Source organism: Equus przewalskii, chromosome 31, assembly GCF_037783145.1.
Source record: "Equus przewalskii isolate Varuska chromosome 31, EquPr2, whole genome shotgun sequence".
In the NCBI taxonomy this organism is placed as follows: domain Eukaryota; kingdom Metazoa; phylum Chordata; class Mammalia; order Perissodactyla; family Equidae; genus Equus; species Equus przewalskii.
Window position 1 is genome coordinate 29879227 of NC_091861.1, and position 16273 is coordinate 29895499.

General features: G+C 45.2%; 1 protein-coding gene across 30 annotated transcripts in view; it reads right to left on the bottom strand.

Annotated features, from left to right (window-relative positions):
- Positions 1 to 8961: 8961 nt before the first annotated feature.
- Positions 8962 to 16273, bottom strand: part of LOC103555117 (alpha-1,3-mannosyl-glycoprotein 4-beta-N-acetylglucosaminyltransferase C-like) — a 43353-nt gene continuing 36041 nt past the window's right edge. For 22 of the 30 annotated variants that reach the window (XM_070602273.1, XM_070602288.1, XM_070602266.1 and 19 more), the window contains one exon: positions 14887 to 16131. In XM_070602273.1, the coding sequence (XP_070458374.1) occupies positions 14996 to 16131 (1136 nt within the window). In that variant the 3' untranslated portion in view covers positions 14887 to 14995. Of the gene's footprint in view, positions 10826 to 12057; positions 13082 to 14886; positions 16132 to 16273 lie in introns of those variants that run through there. The other 8 variants (XM_070602277.1, XM_070602290.1, XR_011535297.1 and 5 more) reach the window with 7 other exon arrangements.

Consider the following 16273-nt stretch of genomic DNA (forward strand, 5'->3'; position numbering starts at 1 on the left):
TTGCATTAAAAAGTTATGTGTAATTTTGACGTTCAATTTATCATTTTTTTCTTTTATGGTCAGTGATTTTTTTCTCCTGGTTAAAAATATGATGTACTACAAGATAGCAAAGATATTCTCTTATGTTTCCTTCTAGAAGCTTTATAGTGTTTTCCCACAGATTTATTGAAGTATGACTGACAAATGAAAATGAGATATATTTAAGGTGTACAACTTGATATCTTGATATACATTTGCATTGTGAAATAATCCCCACAATCAAGTTAAATAACACATCTATCACCTCACAGTTACCATTTTCTTTTTTTTTAAAGATTTTATTTTTCCTTTTTCTCCCCAAAGCTCTCCAGTAAATAGTTGTGTATCTTTAATTGTGGGTCCTTCTAGTTGTGGCATGTGGGATGCCTCCTCAGCGTGGCCTGATGAGTGGTACCAGGTCCACGCCCAGGATCCGAACTGGCGAAACCCTGGGCCGCTGAAGCAGAGCGTGTGAACTTAACCACTTGGCCACAGGGCTGGCCCCACCATTTTCTTTCTTTCTTTTTTGTTGTGAAGTCCCTTAAGATCTACCCTCTTAGCAAATTGCACATATCCAATACAGTATTGTTAACTCTAGTCACATTATTGTACATTAGATCCCAAGAGCTTATTAATCTTGCGGAACTGAAACTTTGTACCCTTTGACTAAGGTCTCCCCATTTCTGCCTTCCCCCAGTTCCTGGCAGCTACCATTCTACTCTCTGCTTCTATGAGTTTGATTATTTTAGATTCCACACATAAATGAGATCACTCAGTATTTGTCTTTCTCTGTCTGGCTTATTTCACTTAGCCTACTGTCCCCAAGTTCATCCATGTTGTTGCAAATGGTAGAATTTTCTCCTTTTTAAAAGCTGAATAATATACCATTGTGTATATAAATATGTACCCCCCTCACACACACACATTTTCTTTATCCATTCATCTGGCAACAGACATTTAGGTTGTTTCTGTGTCTTGGCTATTGTGAATAATGCTGCGATGAACATGGGGGTACAGATACCTTTTCGAGATACTCATTTCATCTTTTGGATAAATACCCAGCAGTGGGATTGCTGAATCATAGTTAGTTCTATTTTTAACTTTTTGAGGAACCTTCACACTGTTCTCCATAGTGGCTGTACAAATTTACATTCCCACCCACAGTGTACAAGTGTTCACTTTTCTCCACATCCTCAAACTTACCTTTTTTTTTTTTGTAATAGTCATTCTAACAGATGTGAGGTGGTATCTCGTTGTGGGTTTTTTTTCTTTTTTGAGGAAGATTAGCCCTGAGCTAACATCTGCTGCCAATCCTCCTCTGTTTGCTGAGGAAGACTGGCCCTGAGCTAACATCTGTGCCCATCTTCCTTTGCCTTATGTGTGGGACGCCTGCCACAGCATGGCTGACAAGCAGTGCTTAGGTCCGCTCCTGGGATCTGAACCAGCAAACCCCAGGGCGCCAAAGCGGAACATGCGAATTTAACTGCTGTGCCACCAGGCCAGCCCCATCATTGTGGTTTTGATTTGCATTTCCTTGATGATTAGTGATGTTGAGCACATTTTCATATACCTTCCGGTTGTTGGTATGTCTTCTTTTGAGAAATGCCTGTAAAGGTCCTCTTCCCATTTTTTAACTGGGTTGTTTTCTTTGCTATTGAGTTGTATGAATTCCTTTTATATTTTGGATATTAACCCCTTATCAGATATATGGTTTACAAATATTTTCTCCCATCCCATAGGGTGCTTTTTCATTTTGTTGATTGTTTCCTTTGCTGTGCAGAATATAGTGTTAGTTTTTATTTTTATAAATTGAGTTCATAATAGTTTACATCATTTTGCGATTTCAGTTGTATATTATTTCTTGACTGTCACAACATAAGTGCTCCCCTTCACTCCCTGTGCCCACTCCCCCAGCCCCCTTCCCCTGGTAACCACTGAACTGTTTTCTTTGTCCACGTGTTTGTTTATATTCCGCATATGAGTGAAATCATCTGGTGTTTGTCTTTCTCAGACTGGCTTATTTCGTTTAGCATAATTCCCTCCAGGACCTATAGTGTTAGTTTTTAACTTTAGGTCTATGATTCATCTCAAATTAGTATTTGTGTATGGGATGAGGTAGGGGTTGAGGTTCGTTTTTTTGCACTTATATTCAGTTGTTCCAGCCCCATTTGTGGAAGAGACTTCCCCTTACCCTCTGAGTTACCTTGGCATCTTGTCAGAATCAATTACCTGGATAAGCAAGAGGCTATTTTTACTCTATATAGTTCCGCTGATCTATTTGACTACTTTTTTTTTTTAAGATTTTATTTTTCCTTTCTCTCCCCAAAGACCCCCGGTACATAGTTGTGTCTTTTTAGTTGTGGGTCCTTCTAGCTGTGGCATGTGGGATGCCGCCTCAGCATGGCCTGATGAGCGGTGCCATGTCTGCGCTCAGGATCCCAAACTGGCAAAACCCTGGGCCACCAAAGCGGCGCGCGCGAACTCAACCACTCGGTCACGGGGCCGACCCCTCCTAGGTATTCTTTTTGCAGTTATGTAGGATGGATTTTTAGGTAGCATTTGCAATAGGATTCCAATCATATTATTTTCCTCATGTGGATGGCCATGCTTGCTTGCACAATTTATTAAAATGAAAGTTCTTTCCCCACTCATTTGCAGTGTCATCTCTGCTATAAATCGTGTTTCTGTATACCCCTACTTCTTGGAGATGGTTTCTACTGCTGTGCTTAAATCATGCCATTTTGATTAGAATAATTTATTCTATTTTTTTAGCTTTTAAATTAGCTTTATTGACATAGAATTTACAACCCATTTTAAGTGTAGTTCACTGAATTTTGACAAGCGTATACACTTATAGAACCACCATCAAGATATAGGACAGTTCTATCACCCTAAAAGGTTCCTTCGTGGTCCTATACGGTCAATGACCACCCTCCTCACCCTCCCGTCCCACCTCTGGTCCCAGGAAACCACTGATATGCTTTCTGCCAGTACGGTTTGCCGTTTCTAGAGTTTAACATAAGCTGAATCACCCAGTGTATCTTCTCTCGTGTCTGGTCTCTCTCTCAGCGCAATGCTCTGAGACTCATCTGCGTTGTTGCGTATCAGCACCTTGTTCTCTTTTTATGACCGAGTTGTGTTCCATTGTGTGGACGGACCCCAAGTTATTCATCGATTCATGACTTTTGATGAACATTAGAGTTGTTTCAGCTTTTGGCTATAAACAATAAAGCTTCTATGAAAATTCACGTGCAAGTCTTTGTGTGGACATATGCTTTCATTCCTCTTGGGTAAATATCTAAGAGCGGAATGCCTGTTTTGTGTGCTAGGTGTCGATTTAACTTTATAAGACATTGCCCAATTGTTTACCAAAGTGGCTGTCCCCTTTTTGCCCTCCACTAGCAATGTATGAGAATTCAGTTCATCCATATCCTTGGCAACGTTTGGTATTGCCAATCCTTTCAATTTTAACCATTCTGGTGGGTATATGCTGGTATCCCATTGTGGTTTTTTCTTTTGTAAATTAAGGTATAATTTGTATATAGTAAAATCACCTTTTCTAGTGTAGAGTTCTGAGAGTTTTGACGTATGTGTATAGTCATGTAATCTCCACCATCATCAAGATATAGATAGTACCATCACCTCCCCAAATTCCTCATGCCCCTTTGTAGTCAATCCCTCCCCTCACTTCCAGCCTCTGGCAACTCTTCCCCTGTTTTCCTCTCCATCATTTTGCCTTTTCCAGGATGTCGTGTCAATGGGATCACACAGTATGCAGCCTTCTGAGTCTGGCTCTTCTCAGCATGCTGCATTTGAGATTCATCTGTGTTTGTGTATATTAGGAGCTCATTCCTTTTCACTGCTGAGTAGTATTCTACTGCATGGATGGACTACAGGTTTTTTATTCATTCATGATTTAATGGATATTTGGGTTGTTTCCAGGTTTTGGCAATTACAAATGAAACCACTAAAAATGTTCCCTCTCAGGTTTTTGGGTAACATAAATTTTCCTATCTCTCAGATAAATACCCAGGAGTGCACTTGCTGAGTTATATGACTAAGTGTATGTCTGCTTTAGAAGAAACTGCTAAACCTTTTCGTAAATTGGTATATCATTTTGAATATCCACCAGCAATGCATGAGAGTTCTGGTTACTCATCATCAATACTTGCAATGTCAGTTTTTAAAAAAAATTTTAGCCCTTTTAATAGGTTTTATGGTGGTATCTCATTGTGTTTTTAATTTGAATTTTCCTTATGGTTAATGATGTTCATCATTATCCCCTAAAACAAGCCTTTAAGACTATACACTTTATTCTCAGGACTGCTTTAGTTGCATCCCATAAAGTTAGATGTTGTGTTCATTGTTATCCAGTTCAAAATAATTTCTATTTCCTTTGAGATTTATTTTTTGACCGATGAGTTATTTAGAAAATTGCTTAATTTCTAAATGTTTGGAGATTTTCTAGATACATAATTGTTACTGGTTTCTACTTTTATTCCTTTCTCGTTGGTGAGTATACCAGGGTAACCCTCTAATGACCTACACAGTTGTTAGACAATATTTGGCAAATCTTCTCGCCTCTCTTAGCTTTTGTCTTCCCCCATCACCCCAATCCTGACTTTTTGGCTTCACCTTCTAGTCCCCAAGCAGATAACTCCTTGAACCTGCAGCAAATCTGGCTTCTCTGGCTTGTCTGTCAGTCCTCCCTTTGGCACTATTTTGTCACCCCCTGGCTTCCTCCATTTCTGGCTGGGCTTGCCACCATCTGGCCTATACACACCCCCTGGCCTGGGGCCTGGCCTTGACTGGCCCTCTTGGCCCAGGCACCCTATGACAGGAAATAACCAATTTTTCTCATAAATCCACAGTGCTCAAGGGATTACAGTGGGATTAAGGGAGCCCTGGTGGGTAAATTTCGTTTCACCCAGTCAGAATCTGGGTGAAGATGCTCAGAGCAGAAAGAGCAGTGGCCCTCAGAGGCCAACCGACAGTGGGGAGAGTGGAGTGTGTTTCCCCGCATTCACAGACTTAGCCAGGCCTGCTCTCTCTCATTACTTGCACTGATGTTTTTGGGACAATTCCATGGGTCTGTAGCCCAACCTCTCACCAACATGATGCAGCTCCGACAGACTTCAAGACCTATGCCTCTGCTGAAAAGGTGGAATCTTCCTTGATCCTCTTAACAGGCATTTGAAAGGATAGATCATCCCAGACCATCAGTCCCCAGTGAGCAGCCTAGGGAGAACACGGTAGCATTCCTGGCTGTCCTTCACAGCACCTTGCCCAAAGCTGCCTGACCGCTCCACTCTTTTTCGCCTCTGTCGTAAAAGGAATGATGCTGGTTTTTCAAAATGGAATTTCAGGAAAAGCTTTCAGGGACAATGCTAGAGGGGTGGGCTGGTTACAGAGCCGGAGAGCCCTGCAGGGCTGGCAGATCTTGTCGGGTGTTGAACACGGCTGGCCACCTGGCCTCACTTGCTTGGCCCAGCCCAGGCACGCTTCTGGGTAGAACAGGGAACTGATGCATACGGGATGGGGGTATCAAGGCAGCAGCCAGGGCCATGGCTGGCTCCGCCTGGGTGGACAAGACAGGACCTGACCGGCAGCTGAGGAGCCTCCGGAATGCTCAGGGGTCGGCTCCGCTTGTAGCTCCTCTATCGGCGCTGGAGCCCCAGCTGATCTTACTTCTGAAGGGTGAGCTCACCAGCCCTGCCTCCTTCTCTTTTGTGCCCTTCTGATGCAAGCAAGGACTAGAAATGGAATGAAGGTGCAACAATAGAAGTCCTCTGTTCCTCAAGGGTCAGTTTGTGTCTCTGAAGAATGGCTGGGTGATGCCCAGTTCCCTAGGCCCCTGCTCTACTCAGGAATGGGTCTCTTTGGGAACTTTCTAGACTGATGAGCTCTAATGTTCTTCAGGGGGAAAGAGAAGACTATCCAGAGGATGCTCTTCATCATGTTTCACCCACAGACCTCTTTGGATCTTCTCAGAAAAATGGATAAAATGCACCCAGCCATTCACTCACCCCCAGCACCTACTTACACAAGCACCCACAACACCCCACCCACATGTATATACACTGATTCACCCCCGCACCCCTGCACGTATATCCACTCCCACATGTCCATACACACAAACCTTCCACACACCTACAGATGCATCCACTCACACACAGTTCACGCTTCTCACTTACACACTTACCCACTCATTCTCCACCTGCCTGTGTGTTCCATAAATGCCCACACGCGCCCACACAAATACCCACTTCTAAAAACCACACATACACATATCACGCACACTTTTGTATTTAACTTCAGGTTAACTCCAGGCTAAGAACTCACCACTGTAGGGTGTTTTTTCACAAAAGTCCCCTCTTCACAGGATTCTGCAGCTGACAGCCCAGAATTTAGGATCCTGTGGAATCTCTTGGAAGAAACCATTCACACTATGGAGGGTGTGAGCTGGGGCTTCTCCTCTGTGCTGTCCTCGCTCTCTACCTAGCACTTCCCGTGATATGAGGATGTGACATTCCAGTTTGTTACTGGTGTGTAAACACTGTGAGGCCAGGGACTGTAGCATCAGTCTTTGAATCGCCATGCTTGGCACAGTGCTTGGTACATAGAGGGGACCTGATTAATTTTGAGGGAATAGTTAACTCACTTTATGACTGAATAAAAATAATTCACTTATTCAACAGATATGTGTTGAGTTTTTCCTGGTTGCCAGGCACTGTGCTAGTCTTGTAGGAGATGAAAAGAAGGCCTTGCCCAGTGGGTTCTGGAGATCTAGCCGAATGTGGGACACAGGTGGGCAGAAAATGACAATACCAGTAGGGTATTTCTTTACTCAGTTCTTATGACACAAAAGGCACTTAGTAGATTTCTTGATTGAAAGAAGTGCTAGAAGAGAGTTCAGCATAAAATAGTATGAAAATAGCAGAGAGGTGTTATTAACTCTGCCTCTGAGTAATTAGGGAAGGCTTCACAGAGGAGATATCGTTTGAGCTAGAATCTGAGATCTGATGAGGAATTTGCCAGGTGAGTCTGAGGAAAAGGGCATAGTAGACCATCTGAATTTTGGGTGGGGTGGGAGGCAGTAGGATGTGAATCCAAAAAGAACAATCCAGATTGTGAAGACTCTAATGAGTAATGCAGGGTTGATGTTTACCCAGTTACTAACCAGTTAGTAAACACCTGCCATTGGGTCGGCCCCAATGTCCCAGCCATGTCTGCCCCTTCCCTGAGACTCCCAGACCTCCCATGAGTTAAGAACTGGCCCTGCAGGGGGCTTCTAGAACCCACCCTAGTTCTGGGTCCAGTGCCTGTTTTGATTGAAGGGTGCTTGTCCCATCTAAGTTTTCAAATTTTCAAGTAAGTACCACCTCTGAATTAATGTGAAGAAAAATGGAGCCAAGAGAGCTAATATTTACTTAGCAACTTATATGCCAGACGTGGTGGTGATAGTGATGGGAAGTCATTTGCTAATGTGTTCATAACTGAGACCTCATAAATGCCATTGAATTTATTTATTAGTATCCCTGTATTAAAGATGAGGAAATGAGGCCGAGAGAAATAAAGAGAAGGAACTTTATCAAGGGTCTGCTATGGCTAGATGCTGCCCTTTCCTGCCTTTGGCCATGGGTCTTGGGGTTTGCATTTCCAGTTTCTAACTCTTGGGGGACTTAGCTCAGCTGCCTAAGGATATCCCAACTTAATTCTGACCTCTAAGACCAACTGCATTCTCTGATCTTCACCATGCAAATAGCTTTTAGAATGGACAGAAGGTCAGTAGAAGACAGCCAAATGGACAGGTTCATATAAGGTGGGTGGGGACAATACAGTGAGAAGAAAATGAAAATATGTGGTTGCTGAAAACATGGCTGGATGCCTTGGCATTTCCTGCTCAAGCTCCTTCTACGTTGGGTCTTAGAAAAGATCAGAAAGGCTTGGGAGAAGCTCTAAGGGGCAAATTGGCAGTACTCATTAATCCTTGCATTGATTTTGTCCTCGTCCCAGATATTTTAAGTGAGTATTGGACTCTCTACAGTGAGTGTCAGCCCTCCCCTCAGGGAAATCGGGCCAGGTAGCTGGATAGATACATGCAGATCTTAGCCTACGTTCCAGCAAGACAAGGATGTGGTGCTGACGGTGCAGCCACTGGGACCAGAGACCCTAGGCCCAGTAGCGGCATGGGCAGGATTAGCCTGTCCTATTGGAACAACCTCCTGCTCTGGGAGAGGAACTACACTATCTCTGAAATACAACGCCTAGTGGGAACCCGTGACTAGTACCCAAGCCAGCTGACTGTGGCTCAATTACCTACTAACCCTGTTTTTAAGCAAGTAACTGTCCCATCATCATTAGTAACCTTCACTCTCCAATACCAGCTATGTTATGCACAGGCAGGTTTTTAGAGAACTCTAAAGGTTTCTGTCATCAGCCATAGCCGTTCTAGGTACCACCTTCTTTCTGAGAGCTGTATGCTTGCCCCCTATCTAGATCTGAGCCTAAAGTTTGGCTGACTTTGCTCAATTCATGCTGGTGGTAAATCTGAAGTGGGGAAGGTCCTCCGACACAAGCACGCGGCGAGAGCAGGATGGCTGCCTCAGTGGAAATGAGCCTCACCTTCTTTTGAAATATCTAGGACCTATTTCTTCCTTTTTGTTTAAAATAGATTTTCTGGAGTGATCCAGTTTTGCATCAGAAATGTACCCCCTCCAAGAGCTGAACATCCAAAGCCCAGTGCCTCCATGTGCATTTGGTTGTAAAGACTGCATTGTGCACAAGGGGAGGGGTAAGAACAAAATCCACCATCACAAGCCTTGGTTTTGGCTTTGCAAACTGGGGGCCATCTATCTTAGGAAGGGGTGCCTTTTCCTCATTTGTACAAAAGTGTGGTGTGGACTAGTGTGTGTCCACTCGGAATCCAAGGCCAAGATGGGATTAGACGTCCAAGGGATTTATTGGGGGAGGGAGCAGGACAGCCTTCAAGACTGCAGGGCAGGTTTGACGTCCGGGAAGGCAGAAGGGGATGGAAGGAGGATTGGGTAGAAAGCATCTTATCCGTACATCAGTGCAGTCTCAAGAAAGCTTCAGACAGGCCGATGGGGGAATGCTCAAGCCAAAGTTTCCCATTGGAAGAATCCTGATCTTGTTGGAATGGGCCCGCCATAGTAACCCTGATGTGCTCAGTCACTGGAGAAGTGCAGACTGTGGGAGTGTGCCTTTGGGGGCAAGGCAGTGGTGGACCCTGAGGGGCAGCAGCTAGGTCTTCCAGTGAATCATGCTCTCTGTAGCGGGAAATCTGAGTGGCAAACTTTCATGGCTGCCCAATCCACCCCTTGCACCACTTGGATATACTTCTCCATACAGTCTGGGGAGCAGCTCCTCCCTCGTTCCCACTGGTCTCTCTTCCCAGGGGAAACCTTGAAGAGAGAACTATAGCTCTCATTGCCTTAATTGGCATTAGGTCCATAACCTATACTCATCTTCACTCTCGTCTACCACCTGTTCTACTTTCCCTCACCCTCAGCTATTGTCTTGGCACGTCTTGGTGGCTTCCCTGGTGGTGTGACCCAAAGCTACATTTGGGGTCTGAGTACTGGTCAGTCATAATCCTTCTTGTACTGGGGTTGCTGCACATGTCCATTCACAGTTTCAGTGGGGAAAGGGAGGTGCCCAAGTGGGTCACACGGGTTTCATAATTATTCTTCTTTGTTCTCATTGTGTAAAAGTAACCCTAACTCCTCCTGCTGATCAGGGACAGTTACTCTTCACACAGTAGTGACTCCTTGTCTTCTGCTCCCTGAACACAAGGAGCCCAAAGTGCCCTGGTGGCAGCTGTGACTTATAGTTTAACAGGACCCTTGTTGTGTCCCCTGGCAAGGGTGGAACCTCTTCGGGGATCAGCACTTCCAACTCTGCGAGTCCAGAGTTTCAGAGGTGGGAAGCACAAAATTCCCCAGTGGGTCATGGGGAATGATTACTGGGAGTGATGGTAAGTGGGGGCCCATGCCAGCTTCCACCCTTAGGTTCCCAGACCCATGTATTCTTCCTTTTGAGGACCATTTAGAGGTCTCTGATTTAATGCATATAATGCATACTGAAGGATGGCGTCAAACCCTTTCCGGGTGTTTTCCACGAGCTGGCATTTCACCTGTACCTTTAGAAAGGCATTCCAGTGCTTCCAGAGGGTGTGTTATGGGATATGACCTTCTGTGCCTCTTTGCTGTGAAGTGGCTTCCCTGGTTGTGATTCCATGCCTGGTGATCAGGCATTTCATAAGCTCCTAGATAGCGGCCCTGGCTGAGACTCTGTGGGCAGGAAAGGACAACCCCTACCCAAAATAGATATTTATTCCGGTGAGGATGAGCCTGTGGCCCTTTCAAGATGGAAGTGGTCCAATGTAGTAAACTTTCCACCAAGTATCTGGCTGGTCTTCTCAAGGAATGGGGCCATACTGGGGACTTAGATGGTCTCTGTTGTTAACAGGTTGGATATTCAGAGGCAGCAGGGGCTGAAAGCAGCAAGTTGGAATCTATGCTCTTTAGCTCATATGTTACCTCCATATCAGCCACCCACTATGCCACTTCCAGGTTGCCTAATGTCAACTGGCTGAGTCATTTGTCTGCTTGGTTGTTCAGAGCCTCTTCCATGGGGATGCTCTCTGGTGGGTATCGGCATGGATACAAAAATCTTCACAGTTTGTGCTCACATCCATGTGTCCTTCCACGTTCCTCTATCCCAGTCCTTCTATCTCCAGTCTTCTAGTCCTTTCCCTTCCAGGCCCCTGATAAGACAGCCAAACCTTTGGTCACTGTCCAGGAATTGTGAGTGACCAAATACACTGCTTAGAGCTTCACCCATTGGGAAGATCTTCCTTCTCTACTGTCTTTCAAGGTCACCCCTGAATGTGGCTATAGTGCAGCCACCCTGCATTTTCAGCTTACACCCACATATTGAGCACACCTATATGTGAACCAAGCTCGGGGCTTCTCTTTTCCTTCAGCTAGTCATGTGGAACCCTCCATGTGGCCATAGGTATGAGCTTGGGATGGGCATGGTATAACTGCTGTGTGACATGGGAGTCTGGACTACCTATTAATGCAGCTTACTCAGGCCTTCTGGCTCTGCTTGATCCCAGATATCCCATTTTCGTCTTTTGATGGACTGCTGCTAGGCCCGTCTGACTTATACTAGGCCTTACGACTTGGTGGGTCCAACTGAATTTAGCTCCTAACGGGAAGTTTTAGACCCAGGGTCACTAGGTGTTCTATGCTCAAGCATTTGGTAACTACCAGGGCTTGATTAGATGCCAGGGGCCACTCTCAAAGGTATATAATTCTGTTGCAGATGGCATGACTTCTCCAGAATCCCAGGGACCTGCTTTGTGGTTCTCCTGCTGGGGCTTGTCATAAACTCTACACTGCATCTTTTCCCATCAGTATAACCTCTGATGCCATAGGGCGTGCGGGGTTGCATGGCTCAAGTGGCAAGGCTTCCTGCCTTGTAACCTGGACCTGCTGCAAAGCACTTACTTGTTCCAAGACCCACTGAAGGCTGGTAGCTTCCAGTGTCAGTAAATGAGCTAGGACAGTATTCCTAGATGCGGAAACTGCTGCCTCAAAGAGGCCTACCAGGCACTGTGCTTCCTTCTTTGTGGTAGAGGATGCAAATGCAGTAATTTGTCCTCACTTTGGAGGGAATATTCTGGCACTCCCTTGACCACTGGACTCCAAAATTCTTCACTCAAGTGGCAACTTCCTGAATCCTACTCTCTTACCAGGACCTCCAGCATCCAGCCACTTCCTGCTTGTCCTGCCTGATCAGCATGTCCTGGGTCAGTGTGGTGTTCTGTGTGATGTCCAGGCACTCTAAATCTCCTTGGACTATCTTATGACAGAGGGCAGGAGAGTCAACACAGTTCTGGGGCAAAAATGTGAATGAATATTGACCATCTCATATGAATGTGAACTGTTTCTGATCTTCGTTTCTAATCAGAATGGAAAAGAATGCATTTGCCAAATCAATGGCTGCGTAGCATGTACCCAAAGGTGCATTAATCTGCTCTGTAAATGACAGCGTACCTGGCATAGCAGCTGTGATCAGGACCACTAACTGGATGAGCTTGTGTTAGTCTATGGTCATGTTTCAGGATCCATCCAGTTTCCGCAGGGACAGACTAGTGAATTAAACAGAGATGTGGTAGGGACCCCTCCACTTCATACTTTAGGTCTCTGATGGTAACACTAATCTCTGCCATCCTCCCCCACCTGGGATACAAGAGTTTTTGATTTACTATCTTGGCCAGGGGTAGGGTAGTTTCAAGGTTTCCACTCACAGCTCAGTCCTTTGCACTGTGATGGCTCTCATTCCATAGGCCACGGATCGAATGTGGGGTTACTCCAGTCACCAAACATATCGATTTCAATTATACACTTAGGGAGTGGGAGAATGACCAGTGGATGGCTCTGTGGACACATTAGTCCCACACTAAGCATATCTTTGGCAAGGACTCCATTTATAACCCGGCCCCCTTAGGTTCCCACTCTAACAGGAGGCTATGATTTTGCTTTGAATCTCTGGATAGCAGTATCAACTGAGATCTTGTGTCCCATAGTTGTGAAAATATCTGGGGATTTCCCTTCCCGCAGTTGTTCAATTACCCAAGCAAATGGCTGCAGGTCCCTTTGGGGGAAAAACTAAAGAATCGTTCCAGGATATGTGTTGCAGGGTCATTCCCTCTAGGGACTTGGCCACCTCTTCTGTCAACTCAGTCGATCTGAAATTGGCTCAGGCCCAGGAACTAAGAGAGGATTGTGACTTGTTATTGGGATGGCTGTCCTCAACCTCCTGTTCCTCCATTTCTGCCTTTTCTTGGTTGTAGATGTTAAGCAGCAGTCTTATTATTTCCCCATAGTGAGGACATGTTTTGCTGACCTATTTTAACCTCTATTTCCACAACTTCCTCAGGGTTGTAAACCAGTCCAAAATCCTCAACTTACTGTCCATTTTCTCAGAATACTCTTGGTACTCCTTGTATTAGTTCATACCTGCCAAGAGACTGACATGAAAATGGGATTAGACATCCAAGAGATTTCTTTTTTTTTTTTAAATTGTAGACCTTTTTTTTGGAGAGGAAGATTGTCCCTGAGGTAACATCTGTGCCAATCTTCCTCTATTTTGTATGTGGGACACCACCACAGCATGGCTTGATGAACAGTGTGTAGGTCTGTACCCAGGATCTGAACCCACAAACCCCGAACCACAAACCCTAGGTTAAGTTACACAAATTTTATCACCACCGGGCCAGCCCCCTGCCAGGAGATTTCTTAGTGGAGGGAGAAGGAGAAGGCAGGGAGAGGTTCAGGTGGTAGTGAAAGTTTGACAACTGTGGAAGGTGACAGAGAAGGAAGGATTGGCTAGGAAGAGTCTAGGACTGCAGCGTGGTTCCAAGAAAGGTTCAAGCAGGCTAATGGGGAGTCCTTGAGCTAATGTGCCCTGTTGGATGAGTCCCCATCTTGCCAAAATGGGCCTTGCTGGCACCCCTGCTGTGGCCAGTCATTGGCTGGGAGCCTTCTGTGGGAAGCGTGGCCTTGGCACCAACACAGAGGGCAGCAGTGGAGCTACCAGTCAGTCATGCTGCCTGTAGCAGGCAATTTGAACAGTACATTTTCGTGGCTACCATATACATTTGCCTCAGTCCCCTGCATCTGACACTCCCAAAGCTTCTACCTCCCATCCTTGTTTGTTTCCCTCACATCACTCTCCTTGTTTCCATCCCATCATCCTGTTCCCAAATTCTCCGGCTCTTTCTAACCATTTTGATTACAACTCATCTGGACACAGCGCCTGGCTGTGATTTCAGTTCTTACCAAGTGTTGCTCTCACAGTGCTCCTTCCCTTTTCCCTTCTCCCTGCCGTCAGGGACTATACTCTCCAGCTAGTGAAGACGAGACACTGCACGTTAGTTGAGTGCAGGGCTCAGAGCTCAGATTTTTCTAAGAACAAAGATCTCATAGCCCAACTGAACTAAAAAAAGTTAGTAAAATACCCAAAGTTTTTCTTTTCAGAAACATTCAAATTACCATATAGTCCCAGAGATACGACTAGGCCTTCAAGACAGGAGCTACCAAAAATCAGAGCAAATTATTTTGAATAATTTTGCTGCTATTTAAAAAAGAATACCCTGCAAGTTGGGTGATCACGTAGAAGAGGACTCAGCCTAACCATAAAAGGTACTCACTGGATGTTTATCAAATGAATGGCTACCTGGTAATGGAAAAATTAGATCACAGAGAAAACAGTCGAGTTCCTCTCCTGACCAATCTACTTTTTTCTGTCACATGGAAAGTTCAGCCTTTAATGAATCCATTTCTCAGCTGGCGGAAAGATCCTCTCTCTTCTCTCCTGCACTGCTAGAGTCTTATGATATGAGTGTCAGTTGCTGTTTATAGCTGTTTATAGCAAGTATTCTTGCCCCAAGGAAAGAATTTTGGATGGTAGATCTTTTTGGATATAAAATCAGGGAAGAGGGCCTGGCCTCATGGTGTAGCAGTTAAGTTCACTCACTCCACTTTGGGGGCCCAGGGTGCACCACTTTGGATCCTGGGTGTGGATCTACATACTGTTTATCAAGCCATGCTGTGGTGGCATCCCATGTACAAAATAGAGGAATATTGGCACAGATGTTAGCTCAGAGCCAATCTTCCTCACCCCAAACCCAAAAAACCAGGAAAGGATTTAACAAGCCCACCTCTTCTACTAGTGGGCGTCTGGGACCAGGAGGATGCTCCCTTTACTCTGCCTTTCAACATGCTGTCTCTTCTTTATTAAGAACCCTGAAAGGCCCCAACAATGAGATATCCCTGACCAACTTCAGGACTTTATTTATTTATTCTTTTACCTCTGTAGACTCTGACCCCAAACTTGACCCCTCCCAGAACTCCCAAAGGCTTCTCCAAATATTACTTAAACTTCACTTAGTCCAGAGGTTGATGTGCCTGACTACTATTCCAGAGGGTGAAGTGGCTGTCACAAGCAAACGCACACATTTTACCTTCTTCCCAGACTCGTTTGATAATACCTGCTTGTTCAGGCTGCCGTTTACCAGTAGCCCCAGCAGAATGTAGTCATCACAGTCATTGATCCTGTTAGTACAATCAAAGCCCAGTTCGACGTGTCCCTCTTTCAGCCAATTTTTGCCTTTTAGGTCAGAGCCAGTCAGCACTTGAACTCGGAACACTTCGGCAGGTATGTCCAAAACCACAGTTAGATGACTGCCAGCCTCAGCCGACTTGGCATAAAAGAAATTCCTATCCAAGCTATAGGCATTTATGAGAACAGAGTCATGAGGAACATTCAGGTTAGTGTAGATGGAGGCAGCAGGGTTGCTGGGAGAGCCAATGTCATTTTCCTTAAACTCTTTATCTTCGAGGCTATTGAATTTACCCTCAAAGGAGGAGTAATTATCTATGTGCTGGAAGAGGGAAGGGAAGAAGTGGATCCGCGGTTCTTGCATGAGAAGGTCGTGAAAATGGGAGAGGAGGCAGTCACCGGGCATTTCTTGGTGGAAGAGGAGAAGGAAATGAACAAAGCGGGGGAGGTCTCTAGCATGGAAGAGTTTTCCAATGAAGCCCAGCTGAGAGAACTCCAGAGTCACCCAGTGTTTGTTTTCCCAGGCGGACACTGTAGTAGCTATCTGGGTGACAAATCCAGGGGCACATTTCACGTCATCTTCGATCATCAGGAAATAGTCAGAGTGGTTGGTAGCAAAGTTCATGAGGAAGGCATAATCCATGTTCTGCTTGGAGGGGAAGGCTACATAGGCGGGGATGTCATTAAAGTTTTTCTTAAGGTCCTTCAAAGAGAGATAGCTTTTAAGAGGAGTATTGATCACTACTAGCTGTCTGGCCTGGATATATGGCTTAAAGAGGGTTGAGATGTTGGAGATCATTTGACTGAGCCACTTGGGGTCCGGATCTGCCAGGTGTACCAGGACGATGAAGTGTTTCCGCTCAGATGAGGAGGAAGCAAAGAAGAGAGACTGCAGGGTGGCCAAGAGGTAGCTCCCTTGGGGATGCTGCACTGAGGCAATCCCTATGGTCAGCAGTTCTAGGATTGGGGAGAAAAGAGGAGCCTTTATCAACTTAGGGAAGTGAGGGAAATAGTTGCCATGGGTGAGGTTATAATACTTTTTTAGGTCTTTCCATATGCTAACTTCATGTGTTCCTATGGTTATTTTACATTTTCTCTC